The following is a 25,794-nucleotide window of genomic DNA, read 5'->3' as shown; positions in this document are numbered from 1 at the left end:
CTCAGTACAGCTGGTGCAGGAGACCACCCCTGTGGAGAGATGTTCCCAGGGACACCGAGTGAATAAAGCACACGAGAACCTTCGGGTGTTGGAGCATGTAGCACACTGCTTCTTCAAAGTAGTCCACTTCTATGACATTGAACTCTTTAGGGAGATCTTCAAAGCCATAAAAAGCCAGAGCCAATGTGGCAAAGCCATGACCAGCCAGAAGGCTGGCTCGGTATTCCAATAGGCCCCCTCCAACACCATAGACATCGATGATCCCTGGAAAGGGTCCTTGTCCTACAGAGGGGAACATGACAAGGCAAATGCATCATGCAATCCAAAGAATTTGCTTCTCTCTTAGACACCTTTCTAAATTGTTTAGTTGGTTTCTATGAATCCAGGAAAACAGATCCCCATGTCACTACTGAAGGGAGACACAGGAGCTTTGGAGTGAGAAAAAAAAACTAAGCTGTCTCATGAATTTTAATTCTCTTCTGGAATCCAAACTGTAGCCCACAAGCCACGGGAGGACAGTTATGAATTTGGCCCAATACAAAACCACTTTTCTTTGTAAATACAAAATGTACTTTTCTTTGTAAATCAATTACATGGTTCTGGGGGGGAAGGGTTGCTATAAATGATACCGTTTAAGATTGGAAATTTATCAATGATTCTGTAAGAAGCTATTTACATACTTCCCCACCCCACCCCCAGAGCTGGGGACCGAACCCAGGGCCTTGTGCTTGCTAGGCAAGAGCTCTACCACTGAGCTAAATCCCCAACCCCTATTTGCATACTTCTACAGATTGGCTGTTGTTACAGGGAGACTGATAAATCTTGGGGTGAGGAATACATTTTGGAAGGAGGACTTGCATGCCTTGGACTGTCCCCTCCTCCTGCTCTGCTGAGGGCTGCAGACAATGGGAAGTGTGTGTGTGTGTGTGTGTGTGTGTGTGTGTGTGTGTGTGTGTGTGTGTGTGTATGGGGGGCTGGAAAGTGCTACAGTGGTTGAGAGGCCTCCCTGTTCTTGTAGAAGACCCAGGACCCAAAACTGGAGCTCACAAGCACCTGTAACCCCAGGTCAAGGAGATCTGGTTCCCTCTTCTGACCCCCGTGAGCACCAGCACACACAAACCATACACACATGAGAAAACAAAATAAAGTTAAATTTATTTTTATTTTATATTCGTTGGCTTTTTGCTTGCATATTTATCTGTGTGAGAGTGTATCTATGTGAGAGTGTCAGATCTCCCAGAACTGGAGTTACAGACAGCTATGGGCTGCCATGCAGGTGCTGGGAATTGAACCCAGGACTTCTGGCAAAGCAGCCAGTGAGTGCTCTTAATCACTGAGTCATCTCACAAACCAGCACAAAGTTACATTTAAAATAACAAGAACAAAAACGATTGATGCTAAGCTGGATGTACTACGGCACTAACCCTTGAGGTTGTGTGAGTGTGTGCGCGCGTGTGCGAGTGCGCGCGCGTACGTGTGTGTGTGTGTGTGTGTGTGCGCGCGCGCGCGTGCGCGCGCTGACTAGGGGCGGGGGTGGAGTGGGGGAAGGGGCTTCCTGTGTGAAGGGCAGTGTGGCAGTCTCCTCTATCATTTCTCTTAACCGTGATGCCTGGTGAGATCTGTAAGGTAGAGTACTGCAGCAAAGTTCACCTGTTTTGTTTTTCATCAGCTGGTAACATTATTTGGGATAAACAGAATTAAATGAGATAATGCAAGCAAAGGGCACTTGCTACTGTATGAAACCCACCCCCCCCCAACCTGTTTGCGTGGCCACTGAAATGGCCAATAGCAACTTCCTAGGAAGCCCAGACCCCCACCCCATCCCTAGACTTAGCCTGCAAGCTACCACCGTCTACAACCCAACTCACCTGGAGGCAGAAAGAGTGTGGCGCGCACCCGGCCCTCGCGCACGGGCACGCGCCGCACCCCGGGAGCCATGAAGTGACGCTCGTGCACCGCCCGGGCCAGCAGCCGCCCGCCGTCGGGCTCGTGTCCGTCCAGCACCTCCAGCTCCACCACGAAGGGCGTCTGCACGTCGCGCTTCATCAGACGCCAGAAAGGCCGTTCGGGCTCCATGGCCCAGATCAGCCCCATGGGCTCGAGCCCCGCGAAGCTGCCGCCCAGCGCGGGAGCGCGCGCCAGGTCCAGCATTCCGTGGGAGTCGGCGCGGTAGCGCGCGTGGGCTCGGAAGAGCGCGCCCTTCTCGTCGCGCAGGACGGCGCGCAGCGTGACGGGCTGCTCGGGGGCCAGGCCGCGCACCGTGATGCTCAGCGGCTCGTCCCAGCAGCTGCGGCCGGCAGGCTCCAGGCTCAGCGTCGCAGCCATGGGGAGCTGAAAACTTCCGGGAGCACCACGCGGAGTTCGGAGCGGAGCCTGGCCTGCTGTGGAGCCGACCTGGTGGGTCTCTAGGACCCAGACAAGAGAGGCACCAAAGTCTGTCAGCAATTTGGGTACAGAGAGGTCAGAGGTCTGGCTTCAGGGCTGAGCCCTGATTCTGGATTCAGGCCATAGGATTCTACTTCTCGCCACTCCCATGTGGTGTTGTGAAAGTGATTGGTGAATGAATCAAATGGCTCTCAGGTACAGGATGAAGAGGCCACTGATGTGGTTGCCTGGACCCACCTTTACTTGGAAGCTTGAAAGATCTAGGGGCTGAGCAGATGTCAAGGGTTCCAAAGAAAGTTCTCTGAAGGGAAGTTGGCTTCATCCAACGTCCAGTGTTGTCCAGTGGCCTGATAAAATGGTGCAGCGTAATATTCGGATATGTGAGTGCTTATGCAACCTCCTGGCTTGGGTTTAGGATGCTTGTTGACATCCCACTATATACACATAAGACAGATGTTCAAACTGAAACGTCCCGAGGGAAGAGCATCAACTGAGGCAATGTTCTGTCCTGTGGTAAATGTAATGGGACTGAGAAGACCGTACTTAAGTAAAGTCCATAAAAGGTGCTCTATGAGCCTGGAGAGATGGCTCAGGGGTTAAGAGCATTGACTGCTCTTCCAAAGGTCCTGAGTTCAAATCCCACAACCACATGGTGGCTCACAACCATCTGTAATGGGATCTGATGCCCTCTTCTGGTCTGAAGACAGCTATAGTAAATAATAACATAAATATAATAATGTAATAAATAAATCTTTTTTTTAAAAAAAAAGGTGTTCTATGGAAATGATGGGGACTCTGGTTTCAGATAAGCCACTGCACTGGGAACTACCAGACCAGTTAGATGGAGAAATGAGTTAGCCTCCTCTATGAGTTATGTAGAAGTGAGCATTGAGATTCCAGTCATCAAACTGAACTGAATTATTTCTTGAGAGACAGGAGAGTGACATTCCGGGCACTTTTTCCTTGCCTGGTTAATCTTAGCATCTTTACTTTAAGTAACCTGAAGTTAAACATTGTGTCACTTTTCTTCTGTCTCCCCGATGCTACCTTACTAAAAGAAACACTTTTGAAATGACAAATCCTGTCTTTGTTCTTTATTTCTGCTTTTATTAGCCTGTCTATAACAACCACTTCTTCTACTCAGCCTGGCAGGAGCACACTGAAGAATGAGGTTCTAGAGAGTTCTAGAGAGTACAGCCAATTTGTATCTTTTAAGTTGTTCTGTGACAAAACGGATAGCCTCCGGGTGATTTCGAGAGTTCTTATAAACATACAGTGTCAACCTCCCCTTGTGTGTTTATATGTGTATGTGTGTGGGATGTGTGTGACTGTGCATGCATGTGTCCACTTGTGTGTGCAGAGGCTGGAGGTCAGTGTCAGTGTCTTTTTAGACGACTCTCTATTTACTGACGCAGGTTTCCTTACTCTACTCGAGGTCTGGGTTCTACTGCTCTGGGACCTCCTGGTTTTTCCTCTGGAGTTCTGGGAGTACAAGTGGGCTCGCACACTCACTGAGCCTTCCGTGAATCCTGAGGATCTAAATTCCAGTCCTCCTTCTCCCACAGCAGGGTGTAATCCACTGAGCTGTGTTCCCAGCCCAGGCAGCCTCTTTAAACTCAAGACCATTTACTTTTCTGTGACTCTGAGATAACATCTAAGGTATTGGAATTTTCTGAGAGTAGAAGGGAGTGGCTGGAGGAGGGACCCTGACCTTGTCTTCTTTTGTCTATCTGTAGGGCGAACGACACAAGGCATGCTTCTTTTTAGTAGCCAATGAGTTACCACAGGAATAAATGTTTTCCTCAAGGAAGCAGTAAATTAATTTCAGAGAGACTCACAGTTGTTCTGTCAATGGTATTTCTAGATGTGGATGTCTGTGTCCTGTGTAAGATCTTAGTGCTATGGGAAGTTTGATGAGAATTAGAGAGAGCCTTACTATGTGTGCAAGATTTGAGAGGCTGAAAAAAATGTTATCAAACTAAAGAGGCCACGAGAACAATAAAACAGGGCAATCTCTGACAGGAATGGCTCAACAGGGCTGACCTGACTTGTAGAACCAGTGCACCTGCCTGCTGCATATCCTTCCTCCTCTGTATCCTAAAGTACAGCTTTTTAAAAATGTGGTGCTTTCCAGCTAGGGCATGCTCAGTGGTTAAGAAGGGCACTGGCTGTCCTTCCAGAGGACTTGCGTTCAATTCTCAGCACCCACAGGGCAGCTCACAACTGTCTGTAAGTCCAGTTCCAGGGGACCGGACACCCTCACAGACAGACATGCAGCCAAAACAACAATGCACATAAAATAAAAATAAAGTTATTTTAAAAATGAAATGTATCTTTAAAAACAAACAAAAAAACGGACTGGAGAGATAGTTCATTGGTTAAGAGCACTGGCTGCTCTTCCAGAGGTCCTGAGTTCAATTCCCAGCAACCACATGGTGGCTCACAACCATCTGTAATGAGATCTGATGCCCTCTTCTGGTGTGTCTGAAAATAGTGACAGTGTACTCATACATTAAATAAATACATCTTTGAAAAACAAATACATAAACAAACATATAAATAAGTAAAACAAAAGATGGAGGTTTCTGGGCCCAAGCCACTGGGTATACAGTTTCTCCAGCGCAAACTGGTGGTGCATTTCTTACTCGAGTCTTTTCCTCCAGGGCTTCCTGTACTTCTTCTTGTTGCTGCTGCTTTTTATTGCTGTTGTTTTTGTTATTATTTTTCTTTTTTTTCTGTTTTCGGTTCTTCAAGACAGGGTGTTACTGTATCACCCTAGCTGTCCTAGAACTAGCTCTGTAGACCAGACTGACCTTGAACTCAAGATCCTCCTGCCTCTGCCTCCTGAGTGCTGAGATCAAACCCAAGTGCCACCACCACCCAGGTTTTGTTTTGTTTCTGTGCTGCTAGAGATTAGACCTAGAGCCACAAGCATGTTAGCCAAGGCTCTGCCACTGAGTTATCCCAGCCCCCAGTCTTATTCTTTAAGGGAGATGTAAGAATCAGCTTTGCCTGTCTCTGACAAACCACCTGATCTACTCAGCTTATTGATACAAGGGAGAAAGGCATCTCTTAGCTCCTGGCTTCAGAGATCCCACTCTACAGTAGCTTGGCTGTATTGCTTTGGATCTGTGGTAAGTCAGAACACCAGTGCAGGACACCTGTGGCAGAGCAGAGCTGCCCCTTGTCGGGGCTGCTGGGAAGCAGAGGGGGAAGGGTGACATCTCCCAAGGGCACGCTCCCTGTGGCCTCACCTCTATCAGGCCCTACCTCCTAAGGTTGTACAACCTCCCAGTAGTGCCACAGGCTAAGTCTTTAGCACACAGCCTTGGGAGGACTTTAGGGAGCCAAACAGAAGATAGGGGTAGGGAAATAGTTCAGTTATTGAGAGCATTTGTTGCTCTTGCAGAGGACCCAGGATGGGGTTCCCAGCATCTACATAGTGGTGGCTCATAACCATGTGTAACTCCAGCTGCAGGGGATCTGACATTTCTTCTGACCTTGCAAAGCGCCACGCTTGCTTGTGGTGCACAGACATACAGGCAGGAAGAACAGCCATAAAATAAAATAAAATAAAATAAAATACGTAAACCTTAAAAAGCAGAGCCAACCCCATCAGACACAATAGGAAGGTTGTTTATACGAAGGACAATTAAAAGAAACAGGAAGGCACAGTTTTCATGACAACCACTGCCAGTTTGGGTACAAAAGTCCTGTCATTGTCTTGATGGGACCCCTATGGACTCTTTCCCAGAACCCTGATCTTTAAGTCACCTACTTGGGTCCTTGCCGAGACCTTTGCCCCCGATGCAGCTGATACACAGGTTAAGAGATTCCATGTTTCATGGACCATTGATTACTTATGTAATTTTATTAGCCAGCCCACAAGCATTGCTATACAGCTGTGCTGTGGACCTGTTATATAAACAGAACCAGACACTGACATAAGACTACATTATTTGGGGTTGGGGATTTAGCTGAGTGGTAAAGCGCTTGCCTAGCAAGCGCAAGGCCCTGGGTTCGGTCCCCAGCTCCGAAAAAAAAGAAAAGAAAAGAAAAAAAAAAGACTACATTATTTGCTGACTATCTAATCTGTTGGAGAGAGAATCTCTTATAAGCAACGCCCATCAATAAAAAAAACAGCCTATGGCCAATGAACTGCAGCAGGAAATAGGAGGTGGGACCCTGGCAGGAAGAGAGGATTGTGGGAAATAGTGAGAGGCAGGAGAGATTTGCTCGGGAAATGGGGGGACAGATGTTGTAAACCAGCAGGTAGCTGAACTCAGTGTAGAACACAGAGGATTTGCTCCAGACTTGGGCGGGTAAAACTGAAGAGAGGTAACTAACCATGTGGAAGAGATAGGATAATTTACATGGGTTAAATAAGTTATGAGATAGTTGGGGAGTGAGCCAAACTCGCGGCCTAGGCATTTATTAATAAATAATCAGCCCCAGAGTCTCCATTCCAGGAGCAGGAGCTAGAAAGGGAAAAACAATTGTTTAATGTTTACAATCTATCTGCTCACTGCCAACATCGCCCTTCAATAGCACTGCCCCTAAGTACTTGAGAGAAGAAGAGTTAAATATTCCAAAATTAGTGCACACATAGGCACTCTTTTTACACACATACACAAATCCAGAATGATATCATTTGGGAGGTTTTAATACAAAAATCCTATAATTTAGAGTCATGAAAAATATCCTTATTCATCAAACACAGAAACAGAGCCTCTAGTCTGAAACATCACCAAGGCTTGTGAATCAGCATTAGAGCCCTAGCTGCAAGCACAGGACTGAGTACTAGCCCAGCACCACAAATGGGTAAGAAGCGTAAGTATGGTTCAAAGCTATAGCACCTTAAGGTCCCGTAAGAAGCTCTTACAATTCAGACTGACCACTGTGGCCTGCCTTTCTCCTGGAGCACTTTAGTAATGGGATAATTGAATATTTGCTGTGGTTTCTGAGTGTTTAACATTTCCCTTGAAAGTTGAAGTGTGAAGCATTCCAAGGTAAATCCAGGATCAGTTCCCCACCCTCACCACAGTTGTAGGAAGGGTGAGTGCAGAGGGACTTCACTGCTGGTGAGTTCCCTGACAGCTGGCCTGGCCCTTTCCAGGATCCGCATCTTGATTGATATTCTATCCGTTCCGATATTTAATCCAATATTTAATCGTCTCTGTTTATCGCATCAGAAATCTTTTTTTTTCTTTCTTTTTTTTTCGGAGCTGGGGACCGAACACAGGGCCTTGGCTTGCTAGGCAAGCGCTCTACCACTGAGCTAAATCCCCAACCCCATCAGAAATCTTCTTAACTTCTAAATCTTCTTAACTGACTTTAAAATCTGCTTCCTGTTTGGTCACAGCAACAGGAAAGTATCAAACATACTCGGTAAGCATGGGGCCAGTGTTGTTCCCTTAGGAGTTGTACTTCCACAGACTTCTACAGGACGTGAACAAGGCCAAGAGGAGCATACAGCATCTGCCCACTAGATGGCAGTGTGGAGAGTTCCTTAGGTCAGTGGAGTCACGTGCTGTAGCTAGTTTTAAATGTGTCAGTCATTATCCTTGTGAACAAAAGGTAACAAAGTATAGAGGAAAGAAGTAGAGGCAGAGTCTCCATCGATGGTGTAAAGCCCAACCAACTGTTTGAAGACACTCCGTTTTGTGCAAGACTGGGAGCTAAACTCCAATTCCAGGAAGAAAATCACAAAGTCCATCTGAGCAAACATCCCGTGACAGTGACAGACCACACCCCTCCACCCCCCTCACCCCACCTCCCCTTAGCGACAGCAGGACCAAAGACATTGTACAGAGAACAGATAACCTGACCATCCTGTTTGTCAGGTTGTTCTACCCCTGTGTTTGGTTCCTGCAGATTGCGCCAGAAACGCAGTTTTTAAAATATTAACTTTCTGACCCGTATAGAAATTCCCCCAAACTAGCTATACTACAATAAATATCCTGTACCCCTAGACTCAGGGCTGTCACTCTGACCTGCTGTGGTGGGGGTCGAGGGGAGGTAGGTGACAGACCTTGCTCTTAGTGTTTGCATCAGAATTGGCTCCTTGGTGGTCTTTCAGGTCCTTGTGACTTGGGCATAACATAACTTTAAAATCTGCTTCCTGTTTCTAACTCTGCTTACGGGGCTTTAGGAAGGAGCAGTTCCTACTGTTAGTAATCTGTCAGAGAAAGAGGACTGGAGGAGCCCAGAATAATTTAGGATGGATTAGTGTACAGGTGGATAATTTAGGACAAATTAGTCAATAGGTGGATAATTTTAGCATGGGTTGACCTACAGGTGGATATTTAAAACCCCCAGAGTGAACAGAACCAGCATTTGGAACAGTATCAATGTTTGGCTTAGAGTAAAGTGGCCTAACCTGATGACCTTGGGTTTCATTCCTGACACCCATGTGTAGTAGAGACCCGACTCTCATAAGTTGTCCTCTGACCTCTGTAGGCATACACCATGGCATGGTACCCTCCCCTCCCCCTGATAAAATAAAATGAAAAAGGGACAGAGAGTTTATTCTGTCTCGCAGTTGAAGGGCACAGCCCACCATAACAGGAATGCAGAGGAGCTCGAGCAGCTGGTCACATTGTATCTGCAGTAAGGAGAAGAGAGAGATGAGCAGCTCAGTTCACTTTCTCCTTTGGATACAGTCCAGGGTCTCAGGGAATGACTGCACAGGAAATGGTGGGAGTTCCGGCCTCAGTAACCTATAGTAGAGAATCGCATACAGGCGTGCCCGGAGGCAGGTCCCCCAGGGGATTCTAGAGGTCACCGGGTCCTCAGTTGATATCAACCCGCAAGCAAAGCCAGACTTTCCTAGAAGCAGAAGTGGATTCACTGCACTAGGCTGGAGCTTGTGGCATTTTAAGGATCATTTTCTTTCTATTTATAACATCTGGCGGGGTTTATCATGTGATAATGTGAGATTCGGCCTTCTGACAGAAAGGCCAAGAATTTAGAAATTGCTCATTTCACAAGACAGGATGTCTCACCAATTCCAATCTGACGCTGGAGTCCTAGGGAAATCCTAGAGGGCTGCTGATTCTTCAGTCCACATTGGAATCCCAAAGAACTGGGTTCTAACTCCAGTGAAGGGGACGCCTCTGCATCAGGGTAGATGAACTTGCCGGTGAGAATGAGGACAAGTAGGCAGGAAGTAAAAGCTTCCTTCTCCCATGACCTTTCATGTAGGCTGCCACCAGAAAGTGGGTCAGCTTCACAGAGTGTCTTCCCATTTCCAAAGATCCAGGCAATAAGGCCCCTCACAGGCATGCCCAGCTACTGGAGTTTTAGTTGTAGTTGATTTGACAACCAACAGTGCCTTTCACATCAAACGTTCAGACACATCTCTTCCAGGAGATTTGTATGACGCAGCACAGCACCGATACTGAGGGACGAGAGGAATGATTCCCTGATATTATACTGTGACTTCTCAAGGTTTGGCCTTCACCAGGAAGTAAGACAGAAAAGAGCATGGCCATTTGTGTCAGGTAAAGAGTTTCCTTTTTTTTTTTTTTTTTTTTTTTTCCCGGAGCTGGGGACCGAACCCAGGGCCTTGCGCTTCCTAGGTAAGCGCTCTACCACTGAGCTAAATCCCCAGCCCGTAAAGAGTTTCCTTAATTGTTGTGTAGACAGAGGCTTCACCCTTTCAGAGGATCCTCACCGTCTTTCCGACAACACTTTAGCCAATGTTCTCCCCGGTTGCCAATAGAGAGAGCGTTAGACAACTGTTCTCTCACCATGAATATAGAAGTCGCCCGTCTTGAAGACTCCCGTGTGAGGGGCTAGAGAGGTGGATCACTCCTAGAGCACTAGCTGCTTTTTCCAGCTCAATGCCCAACAAGCACGTGGTGGCTCACAACTGCCTGTTACGGGAGATCCAACACCCTCGCCCAGCCTCCTCAGGCCCACACGTGGTACCCAGCATACATGCAGACAAAAATAAAATTAAGCTAATGTGCAAGTCAAACCCCTCACTAAAAAGGAAAATGAAATAAAATCAAACAAGCACCGCAGCTCCACCCCCTTCCAGACTTTGAAAATATAAATAGTGGGGATGCTTTTTAAAAAACTTTACTCTGTTATATAGTATATGCCTGAATACAAACACATGGTATCCTAGTAAAAGGCATATGGATCGATAAAACTTCAGTAAAGTGGCCGATATACCATTAATACATCAAATATGAATTAATGTTACCTGGCCTCATCCTTAGTTTATAAAGAAATGTTCCTCACATTTGGGGCAGCTAGCTTAAGGGGAGCACATGGCTTTCAGAGTAGTCACTTGCTGGGTACAACAGAAGCTCTGGTAGTGGCCCTCGGCTGGCTCACAGCCCATGACCTTGAACCGTATAAATTTACCTGGTTGAATGCTTGCCCTGACTTTTACCCCATTGATAGCTGATACTTGGAAGTTTGGGTACTGAGGGGTTTCTATTGATTACTTTCGTAATCGTGTTAGAATACCAACCATTAGAACCAGACTGCTTGGCCAGACAACTGCTGGAGAAACAATATAAAGTAAATATTTTAGCAACATTGAGTATGCATTGCCAACACTGTCTGGTTCTCTAAGATAATTCTGCCTCTAACCATTTGGAAGGGGAGGGTTTAGATGTAAATCTTTTGGGGGAGATGGTATATCAGTTTCTCTATATTATAATGAAAAGCTAAGTCATTTTGGTAGTTGTTCCTCATTGCATAATTTAAGTCATGGAAACAGCTGTGCATAGCAAAAGACATATAACATCTAATTCTTACAGTCACGTTGAAGGTGAGTGTTTAACTTAAGTAAGACTCTCTTCTCTGGTTCAGCGTCATTGATGTGACCTGCTTCTCTCCTGTGTTCTCTCAGCCTAGAATAAAATATAAAATGTGTCCTCTGGCTTTATCAGTACTCAGCCTTTTATCACTAACAGTTGAAATGTTGCGAAGCACTCCAAAGAGAAACTTAAGGTCACTCCTGCTCCCCCACACTCCCCCACACCCATCCCCCATAGAGAGCTAACTGAGCAGAGCTTTGTCTGCAGCGGATTTCCCTGATCCATGCCTTTCTCCCTTACCATGGTCCATTTCTTCATGGAGATAGTAGCCAACGACAGCATGTCCCCTTTCACTTGTAGCAGGGAAAGGGACTTCCATTATTTTACAGAGGAATCACCACATTGCAAGTGTCAACCTGAATAACGATCACGGGGTCTCCAGAGAGTACTAGTCTCTATTTGGACAGGGTAGCAGGGCAATGGGAACACTCCTGCCACAGGAAACATTCTGTTCAAGGACACCGAGGCAAGGGAAAGACTGAAAGGGAATGTTACATAAGATAAGCCACCCTTCAACACAGAAGGACGACCAGAGATGTCTAGCTTGTCTTTGAGGCTGAGCTGCATAGCTGGGGAGATGTGACTGAAGAATCCTTAGTCTGTGTGGGGTTGCCCACCTATAATCCCAGAGACCTAGGCAGGTGATTCTTGTGAGTTCAAGGCCAGCCTGGTCTGCATAAAGAGTTCCAGTCCAGCTAGGGCTACATAGTGAGACCCTGTCTCAAATAAAAACGAAGTAGCATTGTTATTGTTACAGTGTTGCCTTTGCCTTTGCACAAGGGCGTGAAGACCTGTTAGCATTTTGTTAGATTGTACCATCCAATTGTGTGTGAGAACCCTTCTTTTATAGCCCAGTGGCTTTATTTAATTACTTAGAACCCACACATGCAGCTTCAATTTGACTCTAAGAACTTGCAAATCTACCTCTTTGACTTTTTATTACGGTTTTAAAATTATTCGAGCTATGGCGTGTTGCCTGCATTTATAGCTGTGAAACCCTTGTATGTCTGGTACCCATGGAGGGCAGAGATGTGTCAGATCCCCTAGAACTGGTTACAGACAATCGTGAGTGCTGGGAATCAAGCCAGGATTCCCCAAGGAGAGCAGTGAATGCGCTTAACCACCGAGCCCCTGAGTGTAAGATTTTTAACTATGTTGTTGTCCTTCCAAGTTAAGAAAAAAAACCCAAGCACTAGCCTGTCTCATTACAACCTAGTCTTGTTCTTACATTGAATGCTCATCTGTGTTTACGTCTGACCTGTCTCTGTTTATGATGCTGGATAATCTGATGAGCCTTCTATGTGTTCTTGTAGCGGGAATGAAGTCGATCCCTTGTGATTTCCTTCCAACTGTCCACCTTTGGCTTACAAGACCTTAGAAAAGTACGGCTTCTGTTCCTGCAATTTTATTGCAGAAAAACAGAATTGGAAGAATCTGTAAGAATTTAAGACCTACTCTAGTCTATAGGTAGATAGTTTCAAAACCTCCAATCAATGAACGGAGAGCCAGTAAGTACATTTACTGTGGTTGATCACTGAATGGAACCAGTCTAACAGAGAAACTGTGTTTGCCAGATAGCCGGGCTATAGGAGTGGAGCCACCTAAGACCTTCGGGACTCAGATGATGCCACACAACACCTGGATTCGGGGTATGGAGCCCCAAGGCTTGTGTTCACCCTGCTTGCTTTAGCCTTTTGGTCCAATCTTTCTTTGTTGTTTAGAATGGGACTGTTTCCTCTGTGCTGTTTTAGATATTGTAAATAACTTGTTTTTTTTTTTTCAGTTATAGGAGTTCACAGTTATGAGTTGCTTTGGACAGCAGAAGAGAGTTTGGACATTTCAACAGTGATAATTCTGTTAAAGCTGTGAGCGCTTTTGAAGTTGGAGTGACTAGATTGGCATCATGAGGCAGCCATGAGCGTGCAGAACAAAATTATGGCTTAATGTGAATCGTCCCCCATGGGTTCCTGTGTTTGAAAACTTGGTACCCAGCTGTGCTGCTCTTTTGGGAGGCTATAGAATCTTTGGGAAGAGGGGCCTGCCTAAAAGAAATAGATCACCCGGGTGGTGTGGGTGGGGTTATAGCCCAGCATCTTCCATCTTGAACTGAATGTATCCTGATGTATCCGCCATTGTGTTTTCTACACTTTGGTAGACTGTAATGTCCCACACCATGGGCCCTAATAAGCCCCATTTAAAGCTGCTTCTATTGGGTGTTTGGTCTCAGCAACGATGAGAATGACTGGTACAACTGTCTACCCACCATCACGTTCTGTAGCTCGCTGAGATTGTGGAAGCCGAAGATTCTTAAGTGTCACCTTTGGTTTTTAACATAAAAATAAGTAAAAAAGTATTTGTGTACTCTTTGCTCCTTTACCGTGTTAGCTCTTGAATTTTCTTGTTAAGTCCTGGCTCCAGAGCCGGGCTACTTACTGTCCTGGTTCTCTGGAAACGTTAAAACATTCCCCAAACATAGGAATTGGTCGCCAAGTTCTCCTCTAAAGTTAACCTGGGCTTCCACAAAGGGAGAGAGGTTTGTCACACACAAACATTTGAACAGGCAAGCTCCCTCTACAGGCTTGCTTCTGTTCTCCTCCTTCAGGTCTGTCAGTAAACTCGAGATTCTCAAAAGTGTTCGAGGTGTATTATGAAATTGTAGCCTAGTGGAACTCAGAATTCTGTCTCAAGTAGCAATATATTCACTAATATGAAAATAAGTGGGGTTGGGGATTTAGCTCAGTGGTAGAGCGCTTGCCTAGGAAGCGCAAGGCCCTGGGTTCGATCCCCAGCTCAAAAAAAAAGAACCAAAAAAAAAAAAAAAAAAAAAAAGAAAATAAGTGAGAAGTGTCTGCTGTGTCTATGGCAGGGCACAGTAACGAGGTGGCTCAGTGGCTAAAGCACTTGCTACAAGCAACTACAGGAGTGTGGATCCCTAGGACCTACGTAATTAATGCCAGGTAGACATGATGACCAAACTTCCAGCCTATGAAGGAGATGATGGGGCGGGGGATCCCAGGAGTGAGTTGTCCTATTGATGATCACTGGGCTTGCTCGAGGGACCTGCCTCAAAGAATAAGATAGAAGAACAATAGAAAATTCCTGACATTTTCCTGAGACCTTTATAGACACGTATGCACATATACATCTGCATCCACACATACACCCACACACATACATACATGAAAAGAAAGAAACAAAGAGAAGAATCTGTGGTAGGTGTTATAAAATTAAGTGGTTAGTAGGATAGAGATGAGTGTTAGGAGTGTATCCTCCTCTTCTTCCTCCTCCTCCTCCTCTTCCTCCTCCTCCTCCTCTTCCTCTTCCTCCTCACCACCACCACCACCACCACCACCACCATCATCATCATCATCCTCTATTAGTCTTTCAGACAGGTTTCTCTGTGTAGCCCTGGCTGTTCTGGAACTCTGTAGACCAGGATGGCCTTAAAGTCAGACATCTGCCTGCCTCTGTCTCCTGAAAGCTAGGATTAAAGACGTGGGCCACCACTATCCAGCAGAAATGTGTTACATCTCTGAAACCAAGAGCATGTAGGAGAAGATCTGATAGGGATATAAAACTTGGAGAAACACTAATCCCTGGGTGGTTAAACATATCGTTTACAGCTTCTTCAAAATCCTCCAGTCAGAGGCTCTCCACGCTTCAGGGGAGGTCATCACAGTTATAAAAAGCTGAAGCCATCGTGGTGAAACCCTTCCCCACCATCCTAGCTACACTTCAGAAGGCCACCGCCAACTCCAAAGTGGTTCACAGTCCCAGGATGGGGCCCTGGTTCTGGGGAAAAAACAAACCAAACCAAAGCTAAACATCACTTTAAAAATGACTAAAAAATAAGGACAAAGGGCATCGATTGCTTTTTTTTCTTCTGACAATCAAAATTTCATGCAAGACTTCTTCAGTCTTCAAACATCCCTGGCTAAAGAAGGGACCCAGGTACCCTGGATTGCACTGCTCTGGACCCCAGACTTAGGCACAGACCACACCCAACCACCAATTTCTGCACACAAAGAGATCCTTTGCTAAGCAAGGCAGAGAGTCAAGGTGACTGAAGCAGCAGCAGGTGCAGGTGTGTGTGTGTGTGTGTGTGTGTGTGTGTGTGTGTGTGTGTGTCTGTGTCTGTGTCTGTGTCTGTGTTGAAATGAACTAGGAAGGCTTGGTAAGTTCTGATCTGGGTGCTCAATTAAGATAGTCAGTGTGGGGGAAGGGTTGATTGCTGGACCTTGAGGCTTTGGTAGTTGGATCTCGGTGATCAGCCTCAGGAATGAGTCAGGTATAAGGAAGTGGCGGAAAAAGGGAACAGACCTTGGGAACAGCTTAAGGAGAGTAACCTAATTGTTTAGCAAGGCAGATGAAAGAGGAAAGCGGGGACAAGACCTGCTGCTCCATGTTTGCTAGGCTCCAGCCTGCAAGCGTCCTTCAGTTAAATCTCTATTTCCTTTTGTTACTCAGAATCTCAACTCTCCATGGATATTTACACCTTGAAATATTTAGACCTTGAAAATGTTTTACAAATGAATTATAACAACAAAAGCACTGTCCTCCCCTGACCCACAAACAGGACAATGCCATTTGTCACTAGGGGTGTACAGCAATCAGAAACATCACATATTGCTGGATAATGTAAAACCAGTCTAGGAACTCCAGTGGGCAGTAGGCTCACAAGTCACCCCTATTCTTACCACATGACTCAGCTGTCTCGCTCTGGTGAGGTATTTACCCAAGAGAAAGGAAAAACTGTGTTCACATCACTGAGCATGATGGTACATTTAATCCCAGCACTCAGGAAGCAGAGAGAGTCTGAGTTTGAGGCCAGCCTGGTCTACAGTGCAAGTTCCAGGGCAGCCAGGGCTACACAGAGAAACCTTGTCTCAAAAAAACAAATAAATTAAAAGGGGGGGGGCTGGGCTGTCGAGACGGCTCAGCGGTTAAGAACACTGACTGCTCTTCCAGAGGTCCTGAGTTCAAATCCCAGCAACCACATGGTGGCTCACAACCATCTGTAATGAGATCTGATGCCCTCTTCTGGTGTGTCTGAAGAAGCTACAGAAACAAAAAAACCCCAAAAAACAAAAACACAAAAAAACAAAAAAACAAAAAGAAAACTTGTGTTCACGCAAAATCTTGTACTCAAGTGTAGGTAGCAACTTTCTTCATAATATCCAGACTGCAAACAAAGTCCTCCAACTGGTGAATGACACAAACTGTACTCCAGCTATAGAATGGGACATTAGGAAGAAACAGAAAGGCCTGATGGGTAAAAGAGGCCCTGAGAAATTTCATATTCATTCTTCTAAGACATTCATTCTTCTAGGCTGCATACACATCTGCACGATGTTATGTAATAGAGATCTTCACCACATCTGTCTGTTTGTTTTTGTTTTTTGAGACAAGGTTTCCCTGTGTAGCCCATGCTGCTCTGGAACTTACTCTGTAGACCAGGCTAGCCTTGAACTAAGAAATCCACCCCACCCGCCTCTGCTACCCAAATGCTGGGATTAAAGGCGTGCGTTACCACTGCCTGGCTTTCACTCATCCTTAAAAAAGATTGACGTTAGCCAGTTTAAAGGATGGCCCAGGAAGGTGGACAGCACTCTGCCAGAGAATAGTCAGTACTACACTAGATGCCACCATTCCCATGTCCTGTCCCTCCCTCAACTACGTCTCAGGTGTGTGTGGACCTCTCTTGGCTTTCTTTATCATATCAGTTGTTAGAAACTCGGCTCACATCCGGACAGACCACACCAGGTCAATGCGGTTCCACATGGGAGAGGTTTATTGTAGGGAAAGGGCAACAGGAGCTATGGAGACGAGGGGGGAAAAGAGAGAGAAGCAGCCACGAAGGTCAGGAAGGGTCTGCTTTTTATTTGGGCAGTGTTGTAACTGCTCACAGGCAAGGGTGGGAGGTGAGTCAGGTGAACACTAGACATATATGGAGATTGCCATGGCAACAGATGCACGGGTCCCTGTCACCTATGGGTGACATCACCGTCATGGTTGGGTTCGGAGGTGATCCGCAAACATAAAGCTGATTCCTGATAGCAACAATGATCATTTTGGGCATATTTTAAACACTTTCATTTACATTGTGATCTTTTTTTGTAGTGGTAGTTGACTAATCTGCTCTACTCCCCTGGGCAGCAGAGTCTGCTCCTCGCCACCCACCCCAATGCTCTGGATTCTCAAATGAAAGACACGCAAACACAGACACGCGCGCGCACGCACACACACACACACACACACACGCACACACACACAGGCACACACACACACAGATGCACATACACGCGCACACACACAGACGTACACAGAGCCTTCTATTTTAATATGCCTTAAACAGCTCAATGGCTGGGCCACTCCCAAACTTCCACATTGCTGACGCCTCCCCTCCGATACTCCTGAGTTATTACTAATAAAATCTACATTACATCTTTGCTACCCCAGACCCAAACAGGGGTGGGATCTGGGGCCGCTCTTCCCCAGCTCTTACATGGCTGATTCTGTCTTCCGCAGTTCCCAAGCCTGCGCCCTATTCCTTCCCTGGCCTGGCAATTCTAATTCCTCTTCCTCCATCTCCTTACCCATGAATCCTAAGATCCCGCCTCTGTCTCCGTACCCAACTATTACCCTACCATGCCATTTAGCATGTGGCAACTTTCTTTATCCATTAGAACCAGTTTAGGCAGGTACCCTCAGTGGCTGACATTCAGGGTTCTCCTGCAGTTTGGGAACCCATAATCCCAGCATTAACCCAAACCCACAACATTTTATCTCAATGGCTGACGCTGGACTGCTGTGATGGGGTTTGATTGTTTCCTCGAATACAGCTGTGGAGAGTCCTTGCGTTGACTCTTACAGCTATGGCTCAAATCCTTGGACGACAGAAGTGCACCTCTGTTGCCCTCAATTGCTGGTGGACATTTGGGCTGCTTACAAACAACAGAACTATACTGCAAACAAACAAAATCCATCTAAGTAAAAGCCAGTCACTTCCCAGGCCCACTGCAACGTTTGATGCTCTCTAACTGTTTTTGCCTACAAGCTTCCACAAGTAAGAAGGCTAGGTGTTGGAATTTTTGTCACTCTTGATGCTCTGATGAACTTTGAGGTTTTATTCTGTAATTCTTTGATCACTGCATAAGCTAAATAAGCCCCCCCCCCAGCACCACTTCGTTGGCGACCAATAATTTCCTAAGATTACCTGATAGGAGGAGTCTCTCTCCTACTGTACCTGTTCATCCAGATAAGCCTAAGCCTTCCGGGAGAACGGGAGAAAAGGAACAAAGTGAGAAATGTATCGGTGTTTCATTTTGTCTGTGAGTATGCAGGTGCCACAGCACCTCATAGGGGTGGGTGGGTCTCCGGGATTGAACCCCTCAGCAGCTGTCTTTGCTGGCTAACCCATCTGGCTGGCACTGTTATGTGGAGGGTGTCAGAACTCTAAGAATTTTTTTTTTCAAGATTTGTATAAGTATAAAATTATTTCACTTTTTTTTCGCCAAGATGGTGCTGAAAGCGAAGAAGGAAGCTCCTGCCTCTCCCAAAGCCAAAGCCAAAGCAAAGGCCTTGAAAGTTAAGAAGGCAGTGCTGAGAGGCATCCACAGCCATAAAAAGAAGATCCGAACGTCACCCACTTTCCAGCAGCCCAAGACCCTGCGGCTCCGAAGGCAGCCAAACATCCTTGAAAGAGTGCACCCCTGGGAAACAAGCTTGACCACTATGCTATCATCAAACTCCCACTGACCACCGGGTCGGCCATGAAGAAAATAGAGGACAAGAACACGCTTGTGTTCACTGTGGATGTCAAGGCCAACAAGCACCAGATCAAACAGGCTGTGAAGAAACTCTATGACACTGATGTGGCCAAAGTCAATACCCTGATTCGGCCTGAGGAGAGAAGGCGGCGCATGTTCACTTGGTTCCTGATTATGATGCTCTAGATGCTGCCAACAAGATTGGGGTCATCTAAAGTGAGTCCAGATGGCTAATTCTAAATATACACTTTTTTCATCATAAAAAAATTATTTCAGTGTTGGGTGATCTTTCTGTGCACTGTGTAAAGATTGTATGGCTCAAATGCTGGTTTCTGTGCCCAGCGGAGAGCCGAGTGCGCACTGGACTTAGGTCTTATTAGCATATGGTTTGATCATGTTTTGCAAGCGCTCCCTCTGTCACTTTCTGATTGGTTTAACAACAGATAGGTTGCCTACAGCAAAGCAAGAGAGAACAGGCTGGACTTCTGAGAGAGTTAGAACTCTGCAAAAGAGTCAGGCACGCACGGGAGAATCAGCCAGCCAGACACAGAGGGAAAAGCAGGTGTAGGGATAGAATCAGAGAGGCAACCGGCGGCCTGGCAGGACATCGGCCAGGCCGGCATTGTTGGGTTAGAGCATCTGAGAATCTGCCCAGCTACAGTACCAAAGCTTGTAATGAATACAAATCTGCGTCTTTATTCAGAGCTGGGGCAGGGCGAAGGGTAACACTTCAGAGTAAAAGGTTTAGAAACATGGTAACTGAACACAGCACTCTGGGAGTGGCAGTTTTTCTCTCTCTGTCCACGTAGCATGGTCGATAGGGTCTGCCCCCCTCAGATCCTTCCTCCTCCACACCCTCAACACTCAAATTTGCCCAATGGACTGAGGCTTCTAAAGGTTTATCTTGTCATGATAGTTTGTCTAAATTACCTTGAAATTCACAACTGTGTTTTATTCTGGGCCACTGGGACTTGGGCATTCAGTGTCTTCTAAGGAATCTAATATTGAAATAGGACATTGAGGTCCTATGTCTCTACCTTCAGAGAGAGTAGCTTAAATGGACGGTATGGTCTTCCACACAGCCACTGGCTGCCTGGGTGCACAGACATTATGCAGTTAATCCTGCTCTTGGCTCACTTCCCAAAGCTTTGAACAGAAGTTACCCAGTTGAGAGCCTGCCATGAACTTTACCCCAGTTCCAACTCACCCCAAACGTTAGGAGGGAAACTCTACCAGGTGCCACTCTGGTGACTTTTATCAACAGTGTAATGTTATGCAATCAGGACGCCTGACCAGGTTCCCGGGTCAGTGCTGATTATATGAACAGATAGAAGGTCGGCTTACACTGGGCCTGTGCTCACCATTCCCCACTCCCAGCAACCATTCTGCTGGAAGCATTCAGAAACTAGGGGGCGAGTCTGGGGGTGGGGGACACGGAGTGCCAGTTCTCTTCATCTGAGTGAAGGGTGAACAGGGCAGTGGGACAGCCCACCTCGAACTGATGTCAAGGCTTCCTTTGATCACTCCTGGCTCCTTGACTGTAGCTCTTCTCACATCCCCTAGAATCGGGGTCCTTGTGACCTCCATGGTCATCAGACAGAAAGCAGGTTCCTAACTCCCCTTCCAGGAGAGCCCCCTAGGAGACTCTGTCCCAACTCAGTCTAATCAGTCTGTCCTTCTATCTTTGTGTGAATGGTCCATGCAGTCTAGAATTCCCAGGGTCAGGCTGTGTGTGGCACTGGCTGTCCCACACAGTCACTAGGCCTGCTCCCTGTCCCATCCCCTCAGTTCCAGCCCCTTCAGCTTCCTGTGTAAGTACAGAACTCCTAGAATGTAGTTTGGGGGATGCTTGCTGAATGTTCCCTGCCTGTCCTGGTTTCTTTCAGAAAGCCAGGACAAAAGACCAGGAAGTCCAATAGATTTCTCCCTCATCTTCCCACCTACGTTTTACACTTTAATCTCTCCAGAGAGATGGGCATCTCACATTACCATGGTTTTCCATATTCCAACCCCTTCTCCTCAAGGCTGGCCTGTGCCACTCCGATCTGTGTGCTTGCTTGGAGAAACCTTGTTCCTTCTAGTCTTTAGATGAGACCCCCTTTGGCAATCAATGAAGCCACGAAGGTGTTTACGTTGGAATGGCACTGCCCCAATCACACACGTTTAAAACACATTCTGATTAACAGGTACAAAATGAGGGGAGGTAACAAATTACCTTGTTGGTTTATGATAGGGCATATTGGTTGTTTCCAAGTTGTAGCATTCATGAGCCAAGCTCCTATAACCATTAGTTTGCACTTGTGTGGACATACATTCAAGGAGTGTGGTTGCTGGGTCCTATGGTGGCATCTTCGGAAATGGTGGTACCTATTGGCATCCCTAACCACGGTGACAGTTTTTATTGTTCGTGGTTGTTGATAGTTGGTGTGGCCTGCTTTAGAGTTTAGCTATGCCAATAGCTGTGTAGCTTGTTTTAGCATACACATCCTTGCTCATCTACGATGGTCAGCATTTCTTCACATGCAGTTCACTATCCTGTGGAGTAGAGATAGCAGATGTCCTAGTTGGGGACCACTCCGAATGTTTCAAACAGCAGTCCTTTGGATAGGCTTCATAACACCATTTTAAAATGCCAGGACCGCCAGGCATGATGGGACATGCCTTTAATTTTAGAACTCAGGAGGCAGAGGCAAGTAGACCTTTCTGAGTTCCAGGACAGCCAAGGTGTACATAGTATGTTCCCCCGCCCCCCCATACACACTAAAAATAAAAGCCACAGACTGAAAACAGATGTAAAATGGGTACATAATTAAAGACATATATCTAACATATAATCAATCCTTAAAGGAAGAGCCCAATTAAAGACTGAGTACAAGGTATAGGCAGATAGCTCACAAATAGACGTAGCGATGGCAGGGTGAGCATATGAAGAACGTCACACACCTTAGTCCTTACCAACAATTCCAAACGGTGGCCAGGGGCTGATCTATGCAAGGATGAAGAGATGAAGAGGGTCCTCACCTAATATACAGCTTCTCTAGAGGTGTGTGTGTGTGTGTGTGTGTGTGTGTGTGTGTGTGTGTGTTTTCTCCTATCCTACCTCCCTCCTTTCCTTCCCCTCCTCCCTCTTCTCTTTTAAAATTTTTTGCTTCTGGCCAGATGTGCTAGCACATGTGTTTTTACTCAGCACTTGGGAGGCGGAGGCGGAGGCAAGCAGATCTCTGTGAGTTCAAGGCCAGCCTGATCTATGTAGTGAATTCCAGAACAGCCAGGACTAAAGAGTGAGCCTGTCACCTAAGGATTTTGGTACTTATCATAAACATGAACTATGTTTACATTAAACAAGTAACTATAAATAATTAATATATTTTATAATAAAATAGAAGAGGCTCTATAGAACAATAATGATTGACACCTGGCGTTAGAGTGTGGCGCCCATCTCTGAAGCACTTGTGTGCTCCACTCTCATCATACTCAAAGGTAATCATGATCTTCAAAGTTGTATTCATTTGGGGCCATCACTTGGGGGTTGGCTGGAGGGATGGTTCAGTGGTTAACAGCACGTGCTGCTCTTGCAGGAGGCTGCAGTTTGGTTCCCAGCATATATTAGATGGCTGACGACCACCTGTGAATCCAACTCCAAGGGACAGATCTGATGTCCTCTTCTGTTCTACACACACACACACACACACACACACACACACACACACACACAAGCTCATGTAAAAATATTAAAAATACATTTCTAACCCCTCAGTTTTCTTTATAACTTTATTATGCTTGACTCTTCACAAAACCTGATGGAGTTTGCCAGCCATTAAAACTTACAGGAGAAAAAGGGTCCCCTTTAACTTGACCAGTTTGCATACACCAGAATTTGAATTTTATGAGTATGTCTGTCTTAGTTAGTTAGACAATTTTTATAAGGACAACATTTAATTGGGGCTGGCTTACAGGTTCAGAGGTCCAGTCCATTATCATCAAGGAGGGAGCATGGCAGCATCCAGGCAGGCATGGTGCAGGAGGAGCTGAGAGTTCTACATCCTGCTAGGAGAAGACTGTCTTCTAGGAAGTTATACATGTCTAGGTTTTAATTACTTAACAGAATGATTGACGTGAAGACTTATGTAGGGGTGAACAGTTTCTTAAAAGACAGCTGTATTGTTCTTGTCCATAAAGGAAAACAACTTGGTTATCAATGATGAGGTCCAAGATTTCAAAGAAAAACTAGAATTTCGGATCTCTTGTATGCTCTCACCATCAGCTCCATAGCTTCTAATATGAATGCTAGGGTTGTTTTTCTTCTTTAAAATATCAGTATTTTTTCCTTTAAAGAGATCATTATTATTGATTAATATGATTTTGATTCCCATAGTGAGATGTATCAGGTCCATAATCTGAGTTTCATGCTGACAGCAAACAAGCTGGTTACCATGGACACCCTCCTTCCCTCAGCAACCCCACCTCCATCTCGCCCTGAAGGACAGCTCCCTTTCATTCTTATCAGCCACTCAAATGCCTTAAGATCTCTTACCTGGGAATTTTGTTTTCAAGGAATCAAGATACCCAACCCAGAAAAGCAAACCTCAACTTTTTTATATACCTGTATTTAATGGATTTGTATTAAAATTTTCAAACTCAATTTTTGCCATACATAAAATGAGGTGAAAATGATTCCTTCAAACTCTAGCTTTCTCTGGTGCCTCATGAAAAACTCATGAGCAATTGAATTTTAATTGCTGAGGAAGAATTAAATAAGGAGAGGGGATAATAATTTACCGAAGAACCTCTCTCATTAACAAAACATTTTATGCTTTGCAAGGCCTGTGTGTCTACTTCCCCCATGTTCGGGAGGCTGAGGCAGGAGGACTGTAAGAAGAAGGGACAGAAGGAGGCAGGGAGGGAAGTGGGAGGGAAGGAGGGAGGGAGGAAGACTCCAGCAGACGCCCCCCCACCCCCCGTGAGCATCAGATACAAGGTTACCTGCTAAGCTGCATGGCACCTAATCTCTAGAATCCTCCCAAACCTGGCTACTGTTCTAATATATCCAGTCGCCCCCACCCCCATCATAGGGAAATCACAATTTAGGAAACGCTTGTACCGGTTCCATGGTACATGGAACTGTATGGAGCCAACTGCCAGCCACAAGCAGGAGAAAGCCATGGAGTGAGGCTGCCTCTCTCCAGCAGAGGCTCCTTACAGCCCCGTGGGTAGAAGCCCCAGTGACTGTGTTCTGGATGCAGCAGCTGAGTGCAGAATCCTTCCCGTCCCGATGGTTGATGGGATGTAGGCTATTCTACTGTGACCGTCTCCCATACTTCTCCCTATGCACCTCACAAGACCTTGCTTCAAAGCTCCTTCCCTATATCAAAGGAACCTCGTTAAGAAATAACAACCCAAGGAAAAGAACCTCTTGTCGGCGTTGGTTAATACATTCCTGTCATCTCGAGGCTTGGGAAACTGAGGCATGGGAGTGTCAAGTTCCTGTCCAATGTGGACTGTAACAGAGCAAAACCCTACTTAAGGAAGGTGGAGAGGATAGTGAGAAGAGAGAGGGGGAAAGGACTCTTCCGTACCTAGACACGGAACCAGACCAGAATCTGAGCATGCGTTCTGTGCTGGTTACAGATTTCGCTTTGTCACCTCGACACAAGCCAAGGTTATCTCAGTGGAGAGAATGCCTCCATCAGATTGTCTGGGGGCTCCTCCTCCTCCTCTTCCTACTCCTCCTCCTCTTCCTACTCCTCCTCCTCTTCCTACTCCTCCTCCCCCTCCTCCTCACCGTCATCATCGACTGATATGACTGAGAGCCCAATACTTTGGGTGTTGTCACCACTGGTCAGTTGGTCCCGGGTATTTTAAGAAAGCAGGCTGAACAAGCCATAAAGAGAAAGCCAGTAAGCAGCACTCGTCCATAACCTCTGCTTCAGTTCCTGCCTCCAGGTTCCTGCCTTGCGTTTCTGCCCTGACTTCCTTCGTGATGGACTGTGGTATAGACGTGTGAGCCAAATAAACTTTCCTCCCCCAAGCTGCTATGGTCATGGTGTTTGATCAAAGCAAGAGAAACTTAACTAAGACCTTCCTAAATCCCTCACCCCCCACTCGATTCCCATCAGGCCACACTCCCGTTCTGCAAATGCGTCTCAACTATGCACGCTTTCCATCAAATAGCATTGAAACACAACTCTGTATGGCTTATATGGTTTCTCTTAACTGCCTGTCTTGTGCTACAGGGGATCAACCATGAACCTGGCAATGGGTAAAGAAATCCCCACTCCTGTGCTCATCACTACCTGACTGGCAGCCGCTGTGGCCTAAATGTGTGGGGATGAGAGCGTTTGCTCACACGCATCCGGTTCCTGGTCTCATAGAAAGGTCTGAAGGTTGACACGACATGGGGTTCCTATTATCTGTTCCCTTCCACAGCTGCTCTGTTGCCTCCTGGACTAAATGCTCTGTGTCACCGTGACAGAGCTCATCGCACCAAGAGGTTCTTTTCCCAACATTGGCTTGCTTTGTAAAGTTGATGTTCTTGTTGGATATGTGCACAAAAGAAGAAAGACAGACAGATAGACGGACAGAAAAGAAAGAAAAGAAGAAGGAAGAAAGAAAGAAAGAAAGAAAGAAAGAAAGAAAGAAAGGAAAGAAGAAAGAAAAAGAAAGGAAGGAAGGAAGAAAAGAAAGAAGGAAGGGAGGAAAACAGACAGATCTTAGTTTTGCTGCAGCCTATTGTATATTAGGCATCTGAAAGGGGATTCCCCGAATCACACCAAAACCACTTCTGGAAGGAAGATGAGAGTGGG

General features: G+C 46.1%; 1 protein-coding gene and 1 pseudogene across 1 annotated transcript in view; one reads left to right on the top strand and one right to left on the bottom strand.

Annotated features, from left to right (window-relative positions):
- The window catches only part of LOC116905258 (peroxisomal succinyl-coenzyme A thioesterase), a 5,068-nt gene extending 2,532 nt beyond the window's left edge, over positions 1-2,536 (bottom strand). The window contains exons 1-2 of the mRNA XM_032908111.1: positions 1,869-2,536; positions 80-282 (exon numbers count right to left, since the gene is read on the bottom strand). Coding sequence (XP_032764002.1) covers positions 80-282; positions 1,869-2,325 — 660 coding nt within the window. The 5' untranslated portion in view covers positions 2,326-2,536. The remainder of the gene's footprint in view (positions 1-79; positions 283-1,868) is intronic.
- A 16,204-nt stretch (positions 2,537-18,740) lies between these two features.
- Positions 18,741-19,206, top strand: LOC116905940 (annotated as a pseudogene).
- The last annotated feature ends 6,588 nt before the right edge of the window (positions 19,207-25,794 follow it).

The sequence above is a fragment of the Rattus rattus genome, chromosome 7, assembly GCF_011064425.1.
Source record: "Rattus rattus isolate New Zealand chromosome 7, Rrattus_CSIRO_v1, whole genome shotgun sequence".
NCBI classification, from domain to species: Eukaryota; Metazoa; Chordata; class Mammalia; order Rodentia; family Muridae; genus Rattus; species Rattus rattus.
Note: the sequence above shows the minus strand (reverse complement) of the source record. Positions and strands in the feature narration are given on the sequence as shown.